Below are 16,843 nucleotides of genomic sequence, written 5' to 3'. Positions count from 1 at the left end.
TACTGTATAGAAAGCCCTGAAATCCATGCACCTATGACAAAGGAGGCAAGATTACACAATATTGGAAAGACAGTCTCTTCAACAAATGGTGCTGGGGAAACTGGATAGCTACATGTAAAAAAAAATGAAATTAGATCATTCTTTCTGTAATATCATTCACAAAAGTAATCTCAGAATGGATTAATGACCTAAATGTTAGATCAGATACTATAAAACTCCTAGAGGAAAACAGGCAGAACACTCTCTGACATAAATCACAGCAATGTCTTCTTCAATCTGTTTCCAAAAATAATGAAAATAATAACAAAAATAAATGCAAAAGCTTCTGCACAGTAAAGGAAAAAATAAACAAAATGAAATGACTACCCACAAATTGGAAGGAAATATTTGCAAATGATATGACCAATAAGGATTAGTCTCCAAATTTTACAAATAGCAAATGATGCCTAATGGCATCAAAACAAACAACCCACTCAAAACAATGGGCAGAAGACCTAAATAGACATTTCTCCAAAGACATACAGATGGCCACTAGGCACATGAAAAGATGTTCAACATCGCCAATTATTAGAGAAATGGAAGTCCAAACTACAACGAGATATCACCTCACACCAGCCAGAATGCCTATTACCCAAAACATCCACCAACAAGATTCCTTTAAAAAGTGGAAACAGAACTGCCATATGAACCAACAATCCCACTGTTGGGCATACACACCAAGGAAACCAGAATTTAAAGAAACACATGTACCCCAAAGTTCATTGCACACTGTTTACAATAGCTAGGACATAAAAGCAACCTAGATGTCCATTGGCAGATAAATGGATAAGGAAGTTGTGATGCATATACACAATAGAATATTACTCAGCTTTAAAAAAGAATGCATTTGAGTCTTTTCTAATGAGGTGGATGAAACTGGAGCCTATTATACAGAGTGAAGTAAGTCAGAAAGAGAAACACCAATACAGTATATGAATGCATATATATGGAATTTAGAAAGATGGTAATGACAATCCTATATGCAAGTCTGCAAAAGAGACATAGATGTGAAGAACAGACTTTTGTACTCTGTGGGAGAAGGCAAGGGTGGGATGTTTTGAGAGAACAGCATTGAAACACGTATATTACCATATGTAAAATAGATGACCAGTGCAAGTTTGATGCATGAAGCAGGCACTCAAAGATGGTGCTCTGGGACTACCCAGAGGGATGGGGTGGGGAGGGAGGGGGGAGGGGGTTCAGGATGGGGGACACCTGTGCACCCCTGGTTGATTCATGTCTAAGTATGGCATAAACCACCACAGTACTGTAAAGTAATTATTCTCCAATTAAAACAAAATTTTTAAATCCACAAACAATAAATGCTGGAGAGGATGTGAAGAGAAGGGGAATCCTCCTACACTGTTGGTGGGAATGTAAATCGATACAGCCACGATGGAGAACAGTAAGGAAGTTCCTTAAAAAACTAAAAATAGAGCTACCATATGTCACTGCAATCCCACTCCTTGGCATATATCCAGAGAAAAACATGATCCGAAAGGATGCATGCATCCCAATATTCATTGCAGTGCTGTTTACAATAGCCAAGACATGGAAGAAAACTAAATGTCCATCGACAGAGGAATGGATAAAAATGTGGTACATATATATAGGAATATTACTCAGCCATGAATAAGAACGAAATAATGCCACTTGCAGCAACATGGAAAGACAGAGAGAGTGTCATACTTAATGAAGTAAGTCAGACATAGAAGGAGAAATATTGTATGACATCCATTATACATGGACTCTAAAAAGAAATGATACAAAGAAAATTACTTACAAAACAAGAGACTCACAGACTTAGAGAACTTAAGGTTGCCAAGGGGAAGGACAGGGGGAAAGGGTAATTAGGGATTTGGGGATGGACATGTACACACTGCTATATTTTAAATGGATAACCAAGAAGGACCTAGTGTTATAGCACATGGAACCCTGTTCAATGTTATGTAACAGTCTGGATGGGAGGGGAGTTTGGGGAGTATATATATATGTATATATATATATATATATATAGCTGAGTCCCCTCACTGTTCACCTAAAACTATTACAACATTGCATTGTTTGTTAACTGGCTACACCTCAATACAAAATTATAAGTTTTTTTTAAAAATAGATTAAAACATTTCAGCAGCAAAGAAAAAAAAAATGCCTACAAATCAATAAGAAAAAGACAATAGGCAGTGCTAAGAAGCAAAAGACTTGACATTCAAATGGAAAATTATAAAAATGTACTCAAATTCAACATCAATTAGGGAAAATCTAGTGAAAACCATAAAGAGATGCCACTACAAATCAATTAAAATGGCTAAATTCGAAAACTAAAACTGACAATACGTGTCAGTGAAGGTGTGGAACACAGGGAACTAATTACACTGCCACGGAGTGCAAAATATACAAATAATGGAAGAATAATTGGTACCAACTACAAAGTAGAAGAAATGTAGTCGTATCATTCTTGTACATATAACTTAGAGAATAGGGCACATGTATACCTGCTGCTGCTGCTAAGTCACTTCAGTCGTGTCCGACTCTGTGTGACCCCATAGACAGCAGCCCACCAGGCTTGCCCATCCCTGGGATTCTCCAGGCAAGAACACTGGAGTGGGTTGCCATTGCCTTCTCCAATGCATGAAAGTGAAAAGTGAAAGTGAAGTCGCTCAATCGTGCCCGACTCTTAGCGACCCCATGGACTGCAGCCTACCAGGCTCCTCCATCCATGGGATTTTCCAGGCAAGAGTACTGGAGTGGGGTGCCATTGCCTTGTATACCAAGAAACATATAAAAGCATGTTTGTAGCAAAAGTTGGAAACTGGTAACAATTCAAACTTCCATCAACAGTGCACAAATGAACTATGTTGCATCACACAGAAGACTATGCATCAGTAAAAATGAGTCAAGTATTGGTCTTCAGTGAAGTATCGGGCATGCCCGGTGGCTCAGTCTGTAAAGGATCTTCCTGCAATGCAGGAGACCTAGGTTCAATCCCGGGTCAGGAAGATCCCCTAGAGAAGGAAATGGCAACCCACTCCAGTATTCTTGCCTGGAGAATTCCATGGGCAGAGGAGCCTGGTGGGCTACAGTCCATGCGGTCACAAAGAATCAGACAAGACTGACTGACTAACACTCACTTTTTCATAGGTCTTCATAGCGATACACATGAATCTCACAAAAGATGCTGAGCAAAAGATTGTGCAATGAATCCATTTAAATAAGGTTAAAAAACAAGCAAAACATGTCTGGGAAATAAAATGACAAAGAAAAGCAGGGAAATGATAAAGTCAGGATTTGGGGATTAAGGAGGAGAAAGGGAAAGCTTCTGGAAAGCTCGCGCCATTTTATATTCTTTAATCTGTGGGACTGAAACAGAAGTATTTGCTTTAAAACTTGCATTTATAATACATTGATTATATATCAATATATTAAAACTAAATACAATATATTAAAACTAAATTTCAATATATTAAAACTAAAAACAAAAGTTGAAAGAAAATCAACATGTGGTTGAGGAAAAGGATCTAACTTCATTTATTTGGTTGCCTACTTTTCACATTATTTATTAAATACTCCATATATGATTACAACTTAAATTCAATTCTTTCTTGCATTAGACATTAGTAACAATTGTTTTCAACAATGGTTTTTGACAAGGATGAATGGACTTTTGCAGGTGGTAGGGGGAGGGATAGTAAAAGTGTGATTATGAAAGCAGGAGAGGGAGACAGTCATGCTCATGGGATTTGTTTTTAAATAGGAAAATTCTAGAGACAGAACTGAAAAGAAAAAGGAAGTCTATGAAAGGGTTGCCAAGTCAGAGAGCAAACTGTCACCTGATGAAAGGACTTATGAATGAGCTCAGAGCAAAACTATTTGGAGGAAATCTAAAGAGGACATGCCTGCAGGATAGAGGTTAGTTATACTGGGTGCCTGGCGCAAGGGTACAGTCTCCATCTTCGCCACGTAGGCAGTAAGATAAAGTTTACTGAATGGTCTCAAAGATTTGATATATTGCTATTTTAAATTATATTGCTTTCTTCTTTTTCCTACTTTAAATATAGTATTTATTAACTGAAGAAAATTACAGAAAAATACGTGCTGCCACGTTTTGTCCAATCTTGGCGGCTGGGTTCATGCCCTTTTTAACTCACAATGGCCAGCCTGAAGGGTTGTGGTTGACTCGGAAGTGGGGCAAGGACCAGCCTTCCCTCCCACCAGCACCCTCACATCTCTGGGGCAGTCTCCTAGGCTAGAGGGCGGTCCTAAGAGGTGCGAGGGCTGCTTTTCGATTCCCAGGCCCGCCGCGGGCGCCCCGGCCCCGCCCCGGCCCGGTCGCAGCCCCGCCCCGGCCCCGCCTGCGCGGTGCCTCGCGCCCACACTCAAGCGAGAGCTGCGGTCGCACGTTTGATCCGCGCCACCGCGGCCGGAGATGCAGCGGGGTGCCGCGTTGTGCCTGCGCCTGTGGCTCTGCCTCGGACTGCTCGACAACGAGCGTGGTGAGCCCTCCGCCTGCCCCAGTGCGCAGCTGGCCACGAGCGGGGACGCTTTCCCTGGGCAAATGGTGGGACTGCAGGGACGCGAGACCGGTCGGGGGACGGGGCCCGCGGGACCCTTGGGCACGAGGGGAGACAGGGTTGAGAGCCAGGAATTCAGATCCCGGAAGGAGCACAGAGTCGGGCCGAGCTTGCCGGGATGAGGAAAGAGAGAGGACGGGCCGCGGGGCAGCCCAGCAGCGTGGAGATGGGTTCTCGACTTCACTCCACGGTCTATGGTTCAGCTCCCTTTAACCCGGGCCCCTTCGCGCTGCATCCTCAGCCTGAATCCTTTTCTTGCTTACACGCTTTCTGCGGAGTCGGGGCACCGCACTACTCTATCCTGCGATCTGGGGGCACTGAGGTTGTCCCCCAACGCAGAGGTTGCAGTCCCCGCCGGGTCGTAGTCTGGGGTGCGCACTTCCCCGCGACTCTAGTCTGCGCTCAAGATCAGTACTCCTGAGGGAACTCTGGTTGCTGTTCACTTTCCCCAGGCCAAGGACTGCTGGGGCAAAAACTCGGGACGGAGGGAGACAGGCGTAATCCGGGAAGACTGGGTGCAGGTGTTGGAATTTGAGGCTAATCTTGAGTCAGCAACTCGTAAATGATCAGCATGGCAGGAGAGGCAGAAGGCCGGCCCTCGCCATGTTTGAGGGGTAGCACCCTGGATGGCCAAGCTAAGGATCATAAGGCAGGGGCTGCAAGGAAGGGTCTTCAACACAGGAGAGGCAGTGTGGAAACAGGTGATGGGAACATGACTAAAGGTTGCCTCTGAGGGATTGGAGGGAAGAGAATTTGGGGGGTGAGGGAGGGATGGCTGTTTGGAGATGTCAGGGGTAAAGCATCAGGAATGAGAGGTAGATGAGCTGGAAGCCCATGAGAGATCCAGTGACCCTGGAGGTCAGAGGGTAGAGGACTGATTATGGGTCCCCAGTGTTTGAGGGAGTAGTTCTGAGAGATCTGAAGGGAGAAATGGGTACCTCTATTTTTAAACACTGTTGGCTTTGAATACTGGCTTTACATGTTTCATTTCTTTTAATCCTCACAAGGAAATGTTAGACCCTTTTTACAAATGGGAACACTTGGACCAAGGACAGGGGTAACTTCCCCCAAAGTCCTCAGGAAGCCAGTAGTAAAGGACATGTTCAATCCAGGTCTTTGGGGTACCGGAACCCCGTTCTGTGTGTCTATATAGGCTGAAGGGCTGGGGAGAGTGGAGTGAAGGGACGTGTGGGTGAACCTAGGGGGAGGAGGATGGAAGAAGACATCTTCTGGCCTCCAAGTCAGGGCAAGTCTGAGCAGAGGGCCTGCCTCTTTGCTCCCCTGCACCCTTCCCAGGACCAAGCTTTCACAGGTGCCGTGGTTGGACTTCAGGGCTGAGGAGTGGGAGACCCCACCTTGAGAAGACATCCGGCGGGCAGTGGGTATAGTGTCCAAGGCTCAGAAGAGAGGCTAAAGAGGAAGCTGTCCCAGGATGGGACCGTCTTCCCCAAGGAGGGGACCAGAGAGCGAGAGGCTTCCAGGGAGACAGAAAACATCCAACGTGCAGGGTGTAAGGAAAACCAGGAGAGACTCATGTCCTGGTGTTCCTGAGTAGAGCAGAGTGGAAGGTGGCAGACAGAGCGGGGATAAGTCAGTCTTGCAGTGAGTACAGGTGGTTCTTACCAAAGTTGGGCAGTGAGGGAGAAGAGAGAGAATGAAGCTAAGGGGCCCGTGGAGGGGGACGGCCTTGGCTGGACCAGGGCGTGGCTGGTAGGGAGATAACCCATTGAGAGCAGACCATGGCCACAGTCCCTGAGCCTTATACTTGTGCCACCCATTTGGGGCTGAAGAGGACCTGAGAAGCCCCTAGACTGATGGGGGTGCTGGAGCCGAAGCACAGACATTCCTGTGCTGCCAGCTGTCAGCGTGGCCACCGTGGGAGGCCACGTGCTGGCAGGTGAGCAGCCTGGCCCTGAAGGTGACCCTCAGAGATGCAGTGCTTGTCCCAGAGCTGGCTCCTTCCTGGCTCTACCCCTAAATTACTTTCTCTGTTGCCTGGACCCCTCCCTTCCTCTCCTTGTGCCTCAGTTTGTCCACACACAGCACTGCAACAAGCTGGCAGGCTCTGAGGGGCTGTGCTTGGCGCTGGACTCTTTACCCCAATCGTGTCCCTCTAGAGAAAGTAGATGGCAGAGGCCACCTCCCACAGGCTTTATCTCTTGGGGCTTAGACTCTAGAAAGGTTGTTTGTGCCTCTGAACAGTGGGCAATCAGCTCAGGGACATGTGGGGAAGGAGGCAATTGCCAGGAAGCTTGGTTGGCCTGCCATGAGGATACTGGCTCCTGCTACGACTGAGACACACATGACCATCCCAGCTCTTCACCGTCTGTGCTCCTCAGCCCTGAGCCAGAGCCAGATGTGGACAGAGGTGTGGGAGTGGGGTGGGCATGTGAGTCAGTGCGGGTGGAGCACTGGCCTTAGCTCAGTGCTCTGAGGACTCACACATACAGGTGTGCTTACATACCCAGAGTGCTGGAGGCACTGGGTCAGTGTGGCCAAAGGACTCTTTGCCTCCCCACAGCACAGTGTCCACATGACCCAGTGCCAGGCTGGGCACGAGGTGTAACAAGGGGACTGTTTGGCCATCTCCTTGCCGTGCCACCCCCACCCTGACCCCCAGGCAGTGGCAGGCAGCCTAACCAGGGAAGGGGACTGTAGTCCTGTGCAAGGTGAAAGCTACAGTGTCTGCTCAGGGTGGCAAAGGGAAGATTTGGACCAAGTGCACTCTGCAGGAGCTTCTCAAGTGCCAGACTTGCAGGGACACAAACATGACATCGGAGCCCAGGGGTGAGAGTGCTCAGTGACCAGTGAGGTCCAGCTAGTGGTGTGGGCTTCACCAAGTTGCTTCCAGCTTGGAGCTTCCTGGAGGGGTCTGCAGACTCCAGGAAAGGGGTTCCAAGCAGGGCAAAGACTGCCTCAAAGGCCCAGAGACAGAAAAGTCAGATGGTGATCAGATGAGGCTGGAGTCCTGGGGGCAGAGCGACGGGGTGGAAGAGACAAGAAATGGAGACGCAGAAGCTAGCGGCACACCTGGAAAGGGGGGCTGTGAGCAGGGAGCTACGTGGTCAGACTCTCCTGAAGGCATCACCAGAGGGGCAAGAGCAGATACAAGGCCACAACAAGGAGGCTGCGGGTGCACCCAGGAGATATACCAGGGAAGGAGGCCGCAGGGGATGGTGGAGAGAGAGGTACGAGTGCCAGTCTCTGGCTGAAGTGGCAGAATAGATCATGAAATTGTTTACCAGATGGGAACCCTGAAAGAGGAGGAGATGGGGAAAGATGAGGCGTTCCACTGGGGAGGCAGGGCTTCCAGTCAAAGGCAGGAAGGAAGAAAGTTGGGAGTGTGATATGATAGAGGGAAGTCAGGGAATCCAGGGGAATTAAGTGGGGTCTCAGTCACGAAGGGAAGTTTTTCCCTGCGTCTAGCTTACACCCCTCCTGCTGCCATTTTGGTGTTTCCTGCCACCATGCAGATTTCTCTCCACTAGGACCCAGTCCGTGCCCCACAGTCCTGAGATATCCCTTGGCGAAGGGGAATGGGTAGGGAGAGGAGTCCAGAGACTCCCACACTCCTTGCACCGACCTCTGAGCAAGACATGGCCCATGTGTCTAGCTGGAGCCAGGGATTCCTGAGTTTCGATCCTTTTCAGACACTGGCTTCCTCTGGGATCTCCGTTTTCCGGTCACACCGAAGGGAGAAGTCTGGGAGCAGGAAGATGCAGGTTTTGGGACTGGCTGCCACTGAGGCTGGGTGTGGCCCGAAAGAGGCACAGCCCTGCCTGGCTCCAGTGTCCCAGGCCACCCCCATCTCCGAGGCCCGGATGGGGTGCGGATGGCCCTGTGAGCACGCACAAGTCAGGGTGGCAAGTGGGGGAGCCCCGCCACGTGGCCAGTGAGGTCAGCATGGGTTCATGGGAAAGGACTTGCCGGCCACAGGAGAGGACATCCTGCCTGCGTTCCCTCTTCCTGCAGCAGGAGCCCGTGGCCCAGATTTAGCAGCACTGGGGGGCCACCTCTGAGCCAGCTGGGCTGTCTGATAACACTGCCCGTCCTGCCGCCACAGAACAGAGCCCTGACCCCAGAAAGGCCAGGGCAACTGCCTGGTAAAGCTGGCTGCACCCATGACTGCTGCATGGGGATCCCTACACCTACTAAAGTGCTCTTCCCCCATCTCACCCCCTGTGGGTACTCAAGCAGCCTACAGTCCCACTCAGCCTCTCCAACACTCCCTGCTTCCAAAAATTGCTTTAGCAGGACCACTCTGAAACACAGATCTGAGCCTTCCTCAGCCCCTCAGTCCTCTTGGGCTGGTGGGACAGGCCCTCCTGCTAGAGGGCCTCCTCCAAGAGAAGCCCGAGCCCCATATCCACCTAGCCTGCACCCACACCACAGCCTCAGTGTGTGAGCTTTCTTGTGCTCCACATACATGCCAGAGGCTGCTAAGAATTTCAGGCAGAAGGTGATGCTGCACCAAGTGGGAAGGATCTACTAGGGCAGGAAGAGAGCCTCATTCCCCACCCCTTGTGTGCCCCAGGAGCACAGAATCTAAGCTTTAGGGTAGGTTCACGGAAAGCTCTCATCCTTACCCAACCTAAACACCATCCTCAAAGCTCTTCAGAATTCTACCTAATGAAGTTTTGTTTGTGTGAAGCAGCACTCATGCACACACATACACACATGTGCACACACACTGCCAGTGAGTCCCACCTCAGTCTGAAATGGTTAATCAAATTTCTATGGGGTGTGTGAAGATTTTAACCTTGTGATGTAGGCTACTGTCCCCATTTTGGAGATTAGTAAAATTAATTAGAAAATTAGAGGAGTGAAATGGCTCATTAGATTGTCAGAGCAGCTCTGAGGGAAGTGACAGGTGTCTGGGGTCTGGTGCCAGATGGCATAAGGGCTGAGGAGCAGGAAGGGGCAGGCATAGCTGGTGTGCCCATATTCCAGCAAGGTGGGCATGTGGGGTCCTAAATTGCTGACCACCTTGTGGACATTTTCACCTAGATGTCCCAGAGAGCTTTCAAAAGCAGCATGCCGCTAGACACGTTGCTTCCCCCTGGACCTGCCCCTGACAGATGTGCCTGCTTCGGTGCAGGACCTCTGCCCCTCCATCCCCACCTCCACCTCTGCCCACACACTGTGCACTCTAATTTTGTTCCCTGGATCCTCAAAGCCAGTCAAGAGCAATCCAGGGCCAAGTCCCATGCTGGCGATGCCACCCTGGAAAGGATCTAATTCTTGCACTGAGGAACTGTTGAGTGTAATGAGTCAAGCTGCTACATGAAGCTGTGGACATGTGCAGAGAGGCTCCCAGGAACCTAAAAATGCAAGCCTAGGGCTGGAGTAGGTACCAGGCAAGTGACAAGTGTGACTAGAGAGTCATATGAGAAGCTCAGATTCCGTCTCCAAGCAGCAGAGAGGCAGGAAATGGTTTTAGGTAGAAGAAGGATTTGTGTTCTCAAAGAATCCTCTAACCACTGCGAAAGGCCTGGACCAGTGGGGAGACGAAAGTGTGGTAACCCAAGGATGGGACACTGAGGCTGGCCAGTCAGTCAGATGGCGAGGAAAGGGGCTGAAAAGGGCAGTCCCAGAACATCTAGGGGTCGCACTCAGGCTAGAGGACATCTACTGCTCAGTGTTGGAGCTCTGGGAATGCAAAGCACTTTGCCAGGGTGGTAGGGAGAGGCGAGGAGCAAGCCTGGTGCTTCCAGCCACTCTGCTGTTGGTGCTGATTCTGAGGAGGTATAGAGTAAACAGCAGTCTCCATAATCCTGTCACCCAAAGATAATCTCTGACTAGTAAGTGAACCTCTGTGTCTTCGTTTTTTCATCTGCAAAATGATCAGGATAGTACCCACCTCAGGGGGCTTCCCTGGTGGTTCAAACGGTAAAGAATCTGCCTGCAATGCAGGAGACCTGGGTTTGACCCCTGGGTTGGGAAGATCCCCTGGAGAAGGGAATGGCTACCCACTTCAGTACTTTTGCTTGGAGAATCCCATGGACCGAGGAACCTGGCAGGCTACAGTCCATGGGGTCGCAGAGAGCCGGACATGACTGAATGACTAACATTTTCACTTTCTTCTTTCAGGGGGCAATAGAGGGGTGTGGTATGCTCAAGTGTGTAGGCTGTGCTGGCATACAGAAAGTGTTTGCGCTTGTTGTCTGTTGTCGTAACAGGATGTATTGGAGTAAGCAGAATTTGAGGGTCAAAGTGAATGAGCATAATTTTCATTTCTGTGAGTGCCTGTTTGCCCACAGCCTTGCCAATACTGGGAATCCTCTATCCTTTTAATGCTTGCTTATCTGGGCTCGGGGACACTTCTGTGCTACCCTGTGGCTCCTTGTTCTCCTCAGTGGTGGGGATGGTCTAGGTCTTAGGGCTGGGGGCACTTGGCAGGAAACAGCTGGGAAGCAGAGCCCCCTAGGGCTGGAGCTCAGGAGGGCTGCCAGAGAGGGTGGGGGAGCTCAGAGGTGGGCTTGAAGTCTTGGGGCTCTAGACTAGAGGGTTCTAGACAGCCCCTCTAGGAGGAGGAAGCGCACCTTAAGCAGGGCTCCAGTTAAATGAGCCTGCCAAGAGCCTAAGGCTAGGCCTGTGACCCATGGCCCAACTCTGGGGCCTTATTGCCCCATGCTGTGCGCCCCCTCCCTGACAGCTCTGCCTGCCTGACAGCCCAAGGTCACCAGCACTCTGCCACATGGCCCTCTGCCCTCTGCGCCCTCCTCCTGGACCAGCGATTTCTTATTCATTCTACAAAGTCCTTTTCAACTCATGTGAACACTCCCTTCCACTGGTAAGACTTTCTCTGACTGCCCCGCAACCTTGGCACTGTGGCCAGGGCACCAAGTCACAGTAGCTGCTCCAGCTGTGAAAGGCAAAGCTTTTCCAAGGCTGGGAGAGGCTCTCAGTGTGCCTCTCAGTGTGCCTCAGCCCACAATAGCACATTCTTACCACGGTTCTTCGTGTGATCGTACGTTATTTGTGGTCTGTGGTTCTCAATGATCCTGGGGACAATTCTCATTTCATAAGTGTGGATGGGGGAAGTGACTTGCCCAAGGTCATACAGTCAGAGTGACACTGGAGGGGACACGGCTGGGCTCTCAGGGCTGAGCACTCTCTCTGAACAGCCCCTCCCGGCGTAGCCTTCTCAGCCCTGCAGGGCGGGAGGTGGGAGGACCGATGCCCTCACCCTTGTTCTCTGGAGGCACAGAGACTGCCATCTACGTGGGGCTGGAGGGGAACGCCAAGGCAGAACACACCGTGAGCCTTCCCCCAAGGTCAATGCACAAGCCCGGCCCCAAGAGTGATGGGAGAGCAGGCTCTCCAACTTGGCTGAGCCCTGGGACTGCTGCACAGAGCCCCCACCTGGCCTCACCTGGCCCTGGTGCTTCCCCCTCAGCTTGCCCCCAGTCTTCAGGGCATAGCTGCTCAGGAGACCATGGATCCGACTAGCAGAACTGCTGTACAGCCCCTCTTACCCACTGGGTGATCATGACAGGGCCTGAAATAGGAAATTGCCAAATGCAAAAACCACTACTGCAACACACTGCCAGAGGTGGAATGGCACCCCCGAGCTGGAGCACCGTCCTGACATCATGGGCCTGGGCTGGTAGGGCTGGACCTCAGGACAGAGACGTGGCCCAGTGACACCCTGGCCCTCAGGAGCCACTCAGTGGTACAGCCCTTCCCTGTGTGGTGCATGAGTGCCTGGGGTGCTCTGCGGGGGACGTTGGGTGTGGCTGATACCCTGACTGTGTGGCAGAAGCATTGGGAGGTGACCAGGAAGGGGGCCAGTGGGGCAGGGCAGAGCTCTGGAGGCTGGGCCAAGGGCCTTTACAGATCCAGAGGGCCACAAGGAGCCAGGGAAGGTGTCCTTTGGGCTGAGGGACAAATTGGAGGCCAGGGAGGAGACTGCTAGGGAGCAGAGAGGTCAGGAGACTGGCACTAGCAGTGGCAATGGACAGGAGGAGATGGAGAAGTGTGAGGGCCAAGTCCCGGGCAGGGTTGGCCTGGACTTGGGCAGACTTGGGCTCCTGCACAGCTGCTGGTTACCACTGACGTGGAGGCTGGAGCCCCAGTGTCCTCCCTGTTGACTGGACTCCCAATCCATCCCTCTTTCCCAGTAAGTGTAAGGATCAAATGAGGCGCTAAGTGCTGGGATGTGGTCAGTATCTAGCCCACCGGCCTTCCCACCCTCCTGTCTACCCTCACCCAAGATCCCGGGGTGCTGCTCCCATACCCAGCACCTGCGGCTGACCCCACGGCCCCCCGCCCAAGGCTGCTGACAGCACAGGGAAGAGGAGGGATGCACTCTGGCCCCCTGACCTCGGCCTGGCGCCTACCCTGACTGCTCTGCTCAGGCCAGGGGGCCAGGGCTGCTGGCCAGGGGAAGGAAGAAGCCAGTTCCTGGGCCAGGAACAGGAAGGCAGGGGGAGTGCAGCAGAGGCCAGGATGACAGTGCTTCCTGCTTCGGGAAGGGAAGGACAGCGGGGACAGACAACAGCCAGGCAGGAAGGATGCGCCTTCTTTGGGGTTGCACGTGGGGGCTGGGCAGTATAGAGCCTCAGGCATGGCAGCACAGGCCTGAATCTTCCCCAGCTGCTGAGCAGTCTGGGCTATTCATGGTCACCAGGGGACCTGGCCTTTAAAACTGGAACCTTTTACAAAGGCACAACAAGGTTCGACAGAGTTTTAACCCAAAGGTTGATTGCAGACGTCTGTTTAGCCAACCAGCCATTCGTTCAGTCAGCCATTCATTCATCCTTCTCTCCACCCATCCATTCATCTTTCTACCCATCCCTCCATCTGACTGCCCATCTGTCCTTCCATCTAGCCACCCTTTCTTTTTTCCACATTTCTATCCTTCCGTTCATCCATCCACTCATTTGTGCTTTTGTCCATCTGTCCATTTGTTTATTCATTCAACAAGGGTTTATGGAGCCTTGACTCTGTGTCAAGTACAGTGCCCGGCATGGAGTGGGCTGGAAAAGGGACTGTTTGGGTCTTTACACCATTGAAACTTACTGTCTAGGAGAGGAAATGGAAAAACATAACTTAAGTACATAACAAAATTACATATTATGACAAGAAGAATGAAATAACCAACCAGGAGGTTAAGGTGGAGCTTAAAGGAGGACTTAGGTTTTGGGGTGGGAGTGCAGAGACCATGTCTAAGCTGAGGCCTGAAAGTGAGAAGGGCCTGGCTGTGCAAGGCGTGTGAGCAGAGGCTCATCAGGAGGAGAGGTGTGTGTAAAAGCCTGGGGTAGGAAGGAGCGTGGCATGATATGGAACAGCCTAGGGCCACGGGGGCTGGAAGACAAGAGCAGGAGGTGAGAGTGGTCACACCTCCTGGTCAGGAGGGTATGGAAAGGGGATGACGGCCAGGCCACAGTCAGAAGTTTGGATGTTCCTTGAAGTATAGTGGAATGTCACTAATGACATTTAAGCATGATTTGGTCCCTTAAAGCTGCAGTTGAGAGAAGGGGCTCTGGGCTGGAGGTAGAGATTTTGTAAGTACTGGGTCGGCCAAAAATGTTGTTCAGGTTTTTCCATATGATCGTATGGAATAACCTGAATGGACTTTTTGGCCAACCTAATACATGACCACTTAGGAACAGTATTTGGTGCTGGGCAGAAGGGATGGAAGACAAGGGGAGGGTGAGCTCACAGAAGCTAGCAGAAGAGGGGACAGCTCTGCTCCCTGCCCTGGAGAGCCTCCTGCAGCGGCACAGAGGCCACAGGATACCTTGCCAGTGGCTCCATGAAGTAGAGGGAGGCTGCACTCTGTGGGAAGATGAGGAAATGTGAAAGGAAGGAGGCAGTGAACAGAATTTTTGCTATGAATGGGGGTAGAAAAGGGGAAGGGAATACAGGATCAAGGAAGTGGAGAGTTTTTGTTTATTTGTTTGTTTACAAGATGGGAGATGATTGCATAGAGGAAAGTTGGTAGCCAGAAAAGAAAGAAATGATCTGCAGAGGTCAGATCTGGGGGGGTTGGGATCCCTGACATGTTGGAGGGCTTGGCCTTGGGAGCAGGGATGTCAGAGATGTGGGTGTGGGAAGGGTGTAAGATTAGAGTGTGGGAAGATGAGGGGTCTCCATCTGATGCCTCTACTTCATTAGTGCTGAGAGGGAAGGAGGAGGGACTGCCCTGAACTTCAGCCCGAGGCCACTCAGGCTCTGCCACCAGGAGAGTGGGGAGGCAGCACGGGTCCCGGGCTTTGCGCTGCATGCTGAGCCTCTCAGGGGCATGGGCACTGCAGGGCTGGGGAAGCAGGCATGGGCAAGGGAGCGTTCAGGATGATGGGCTGTGGGCCATGCAGTGCCAGGAGAGGGGCGGGGCCAGGAGGAGGTGGCAGTGCAGAGGGGCTCCTGGCCTGGATATTTTGATGAGGTTGAAGGACTTAGCACTGGTGAGATTTAGTAGGAGACAGAGGAGGCAAAGCAAGAAGTACAGGAGAACAGGGACTTGATGGTGACAGCTTCTGGTGCGGACCAAGACCGGGGTATGCCCAGGAAGTGAGGGGCTGAAGGCGGGGGACAATGGGGATGAGGACCGCAAAGGCGGGGTGCTGGTGACTCAGTCCTGTGGCTGCCGAAGTTCTGAGAAATGGCCTGGATTGAGGTCGGGGAGCCTGAAGAGCCAGGAGCAGAGAATGAGGGGAAATGACCAGGACAGGGCTGATGACAGCTTTAGTGGGGAGTGGGTGGTGCTGCTGGAAAAGGGGAAGTGACCACAAGGAGTTCTCCAACATGTGCAATGGGGAGCAGTAACCACCCCAGGGGCAGCGGTGTCCTCAGAAATGCAGATTTCAGTTAAGGCAGGAAGGATGGAGGAGGCCAGTGATGTGTACAGCACAGACGACTGCTCACACAGGGTGCAGTGGAAGAGGCGGGGGAGAAAAGGAGCACCGGGGAAATTCCGGGCATGTGGCAATAAAGGAAAGCTCTCAGATGGGTGAAAGGGTCAGCAAGCATAGTGGACGAACCTCCCATTTAGCACAGTGATTCAGATGCTTCCTTTGGTGATATGGTAGCCTCTAGGAAGGAAGCTCCTATAGGCTCCATACCCCATCCAGCCACTCAACCCACCATCCTTCCACATACTCACCCATTCATTCATCTGATCATCCTTCATCCATCCTACCATTCTTGAATTTGTTGTTGTTCACTCACCAAATCATGTCCAACTCTGCAGCCCCATGGACTGTAGCACATCAGTCCTCCCTGTCGCTCAACAATCTCCCAGTTTGCCTACGTATTCTTGAATACATATCCTCAATTTTAGGTGTGTACCTCTTGTGTACTAAGGTTAGGAAGATGAATAAAATGCAGTCTTTGTTCAGATGTGACCAGAAAACCATGATTCAGTCTAGTAAGTGTTCTAGCAGCATGAGCCTAGGGGCCAGCACCACCTGAGTCTCTCCTGAGTGACTGCCCCTTATAGAGGGACTCGTGAATTAGAACCTAAAGAGGAAGATCCACAGGAGGGAAGGAAGTACAAATGTCCAGGGTGAAAAAATGAACACAGAGACTTCAAGATGAAGTCTGGCACTCTGGGATGATAGTGAGAAGTCTGTGCCTGTCAGATGTCTCGATAAAGCCCGAAAGAAGAGGAGTGGGCAGAGGGAGAGGCCTGGGGTCTCCCCGCTTTATCTTGGGAGCAAAGGAGAGCTGGCAAAGGAAGCTGGGCTGACGACTGCCGTAGCTCTAGTGCCAAGGGCATGCCCTGGAGAAGCACCTCAGGGAAGGAGGCCCTAGCTTGGCCTTCCCGGGGGCCCCAGAGTAACACTACAGCCCTCACAATGGGGCACAAATGACCCAGGGCAAATAGGTCCTGGCTGCTGCCTGTCTCCTCTGGTGCCCAAATGCCAGCCTCAGGCCTGACCCCTGAGTGGTCCACTTGGGAGCTGGTTCTTTCATCCCTTCACACAAACCCAAGTTCATCATCCCTGCCCCTCCTCCGCTTCTGTAGCTCAGAAGCCAGTTTGTAGAGTGGCTTTATTCACATTCCACTGCCTGGAAAATCCTATTTCTCTTTCAAAACCCACCTTAGAGGTGTCCTCCTGGCATTCACTCCCAGCCCCTCACCACCAGAAGGAATCATCTGCACTGTGGGGCCTCTCCACCTGAGCAGCCCCAGGGCTAGGTGAGGAAGTATGATGGGGAGCCAGAACCCACCCTGGGAAGGAATGGGCCTGCTACTTTCCCACCTGGGGATCCCAGGGTGGGCC

The 16,843-nt window shown here is 51.3% G+C and overlaps 1 protein-coding gene across 1 annotated transcript in view; it reads left to right on the top strand.

Annotated features, from left to right (window-relative positions):
• Positions 1-4,404: 4,404 nt before the first annotated feature.
• FLT4 (fms related receptor tyrosine kinase 4) overlaps positions 4,405-16,843 on the top strand; it is a 41,369-nt gene continuing 28,930 nt past the window's right edge. The window contains exon 1 of the mRNA XM_070373506.1: positions 4,405-4,532. Coding sequence (XP_070229607.1) covers positions 4,466-4,532 — 67 coding nt within the window. The 5' untranslated portion in view covers positions 4,405-4,465. The remainder of the gene's footprint in view (positions 4,533-16,843) is intronic.

This window comes from Bos mutus, chromosome 7 (assembly GCF_027580195.1).
Source record: "Bos mutus isolate GX-2022 chromosome 7, NWIPB_WYAK_1.1, whole genome shotgun sequence".
NCBI lineage: Eukaryota > Metazoa > Chordata > Mammalia > Artiodactyla > Bovidae > Bos > Bos mutus.
The sequence above is the reverse complement of the archived record's forward strand: the minus strand, read 5'-3'. Positions and strand labels throughout refer to the sequence as shown.